Below are 2,071 nucleotides of genomic sequence, written 5' to 3' on the forward strand. Positions count from 1 at the left end.
AATGGAGATAACTTATGATTAATGTACTTACCTGACCATAAGCATACCCAGAATTTTGTTTCGTATTTTTGAAAATATAAACGTTAAAAACACAAGAAATTTTTTAATATGAATTTTCGTTATGTTTTTAGGAGTCAGTTAAGAAATAAATAATTAGGTAAAAGTCACTGAAACTCGTTTTATCATAACGGTCTAAAGTTAAAAATGTTAAAATTATGACTTGTATGGTAAATTAAAAAATAGTTACAAAAAATTACAAGTCTGTGATTTTGAGCGAATTTTATATTGTTATAGTTCTCCTTGTTGCAGTGTTGTCTGATGAGGATATGAGCAAACAAGGACGTGGATTACCCAGCATGCCCGGTCTTGCAATATTAGGTCTAAAAAAAGGAATGAATTTGAACTGTCATAGTGAGATACCAAGTCACATTCGTGTATTTGCAGAAAATGATGTAGCCAAACAAGAGGTTTCTCATACTGGAGAAAGACTTTTCGAATGTGATATCTGTAAGAAACGTCTTGCTACAAATAGAAGTTTATCTGATCACACAAGAACTCATACTGGAGAAAAACCTTTTGTGTGTAATATATGTGACAAAACATTCCGCCAAAAAGCAACCCTATTTATTCATCAAAGAATACATACTGGAAAAACGCCTTTCGAATGTGATGTATGCAAGAAACGTTTTACTACAAGTGTCAATTTGTCTCGTCATCAAAGAACTCATACAGGGGGAAAACCTTTTGAATGTAATATATGTGTCAAAACATTCCGCCAAAAAGCAACCCTTATTATTCATCAAAGAACACATACTGGAAAAACACCTTACGAATGTGATATATGTAAGAAACGTTTTACTACAAGGGTCAATTTGTCTCGTCATCAAAGGACACATTCTGGTGAAAAACTTTTTGAATGTGATATCTGTAAGAAACGATTTGCTTCAAGTTTCAATTTGTCTAATCACAGAAGAACTCACACTGGAGAAAAACCTTTTGAATGTAATATATGTGACAAAACATTCCGCCAAAAAGCGACCCTATTTAGTCATCAAACAACACATACTGGAAAAACACCTTTCGAATGTGATACTTGTAAGAAACGTTTTACTACACGTGCCAATTTATCTCGTCATGAAAGAACTCATACAGGAGAAAAACCTTTCGAATGTGACATATGTAAAAGATGTTTTACTTCTAGTTCCGTTTTATCTAATCATCAGAGAAGTCATACGGGAGAAAGACCGTTCGAATGTGATATATGTAAGAAACGTGTTGCTACAAGTAGAAGTTTATCTGATCACAAAAGAACTCACACCGGAGAAAAACCTTTTGAATGCAATATATGTGACAAAACATTCCGCCAAAAAGCCAACCTATTGATTCATCAAAGATATCATACTGGAGAAAAACCTTTTGAATGTTCTATATGTAAGAGATGTTTTACTACAAGTTCAAGTTTTTCCTATCATCAAAAGACTCACACATGATAAAAACCTTTCGAACGTGATATATGTAAAAAATGTTTAACTTTATGTTCCAGTTTATCCAATCATTAAAAATCTCATACCGGAAAAAGATCTTTCGTATGATATATTTGTAAGAAAAGTTTTATTACTAGTGCTAGCATATCTTGTCATACGTTTTATTAATAGTGCCATCTTTTCTTATCATCCAAGAACTCGTACTTGAGACAAACTTTTCGAATGTAATATATGTAAGAAATTTACTTCAAGAACTGGGTTATCTGAAAGTGTCTGCAAAACCTAAGCATATTTATGAACACATAAATAAAAGATATGCGATTTTTTAAAGCCTTTGTTTTTAAAAATATGGATTTCTTGACTGATCACATTATTAGGCATAGGAAAAATCACACAAGAATTACACTCCATCTTAAAAATTTTACATGAGAATTCAGACTATGAACATGAGCATAACCATGTATGAACTTATTATCGTTTTGTATTATCATTACAAAAAACAGGACATCACTTTTTCTCATGCGAAAAAGTGATTTTTCGCTAATCTAGATAGGAGACTGTAATTCTCTTAAGTAAGGTGTTCAGCT

General features: G+C 31.9%; 1 protein-coding gene across 1 annotated transcript; it reads left to right on the forward strand.

Annotated features, from left to right (window-relative positions):
• The first annotated feature begins 289 nt into the window (after positions 1 to 289).
• Positions 290 to 1,798, forward strand: LOC136043109 (zinc finger protein ZFP2-like). Its single transcript, XM_065728054.1, has one exon. It carries the CDS (start codon positions 327 to 329, stop codon positions 1,488 to 1,490), a length of 1,164 nt encoding a protein of 387 aa, XP_065584126.1. The 5' UTR covers positions 290 to 326; the 3' UTR covers positions 1,491 to 1,798.
• The last annotated feature ends 273 nt before the right edge of the window (positions 1,799 to 2,071 follow it).

The sequence above is a fragment of the Artemia franciscana genome, unplaced genomic scaffold (assembly GCF_032884065.1).
Source record: "Artemia franciscana unplaced genomic scaffold, ASM3288406v1 Scaffold_3021, whole genome shotgun sequence".
NCBI lineage: Eukaryota > Metazoa > Arthropoda > Branchiopoda > Anostraca > Artemiidae > Artemia > Artemia franciscana.

Coding starts and splice junctions, on each gene's coding strand:
- LOC136043109 (XM_065728054.1), top strand. CDS start 327: ATGAGCAAACAAGGACGTGGATTACCCAGCATGCCCGGTCTTGCAATA.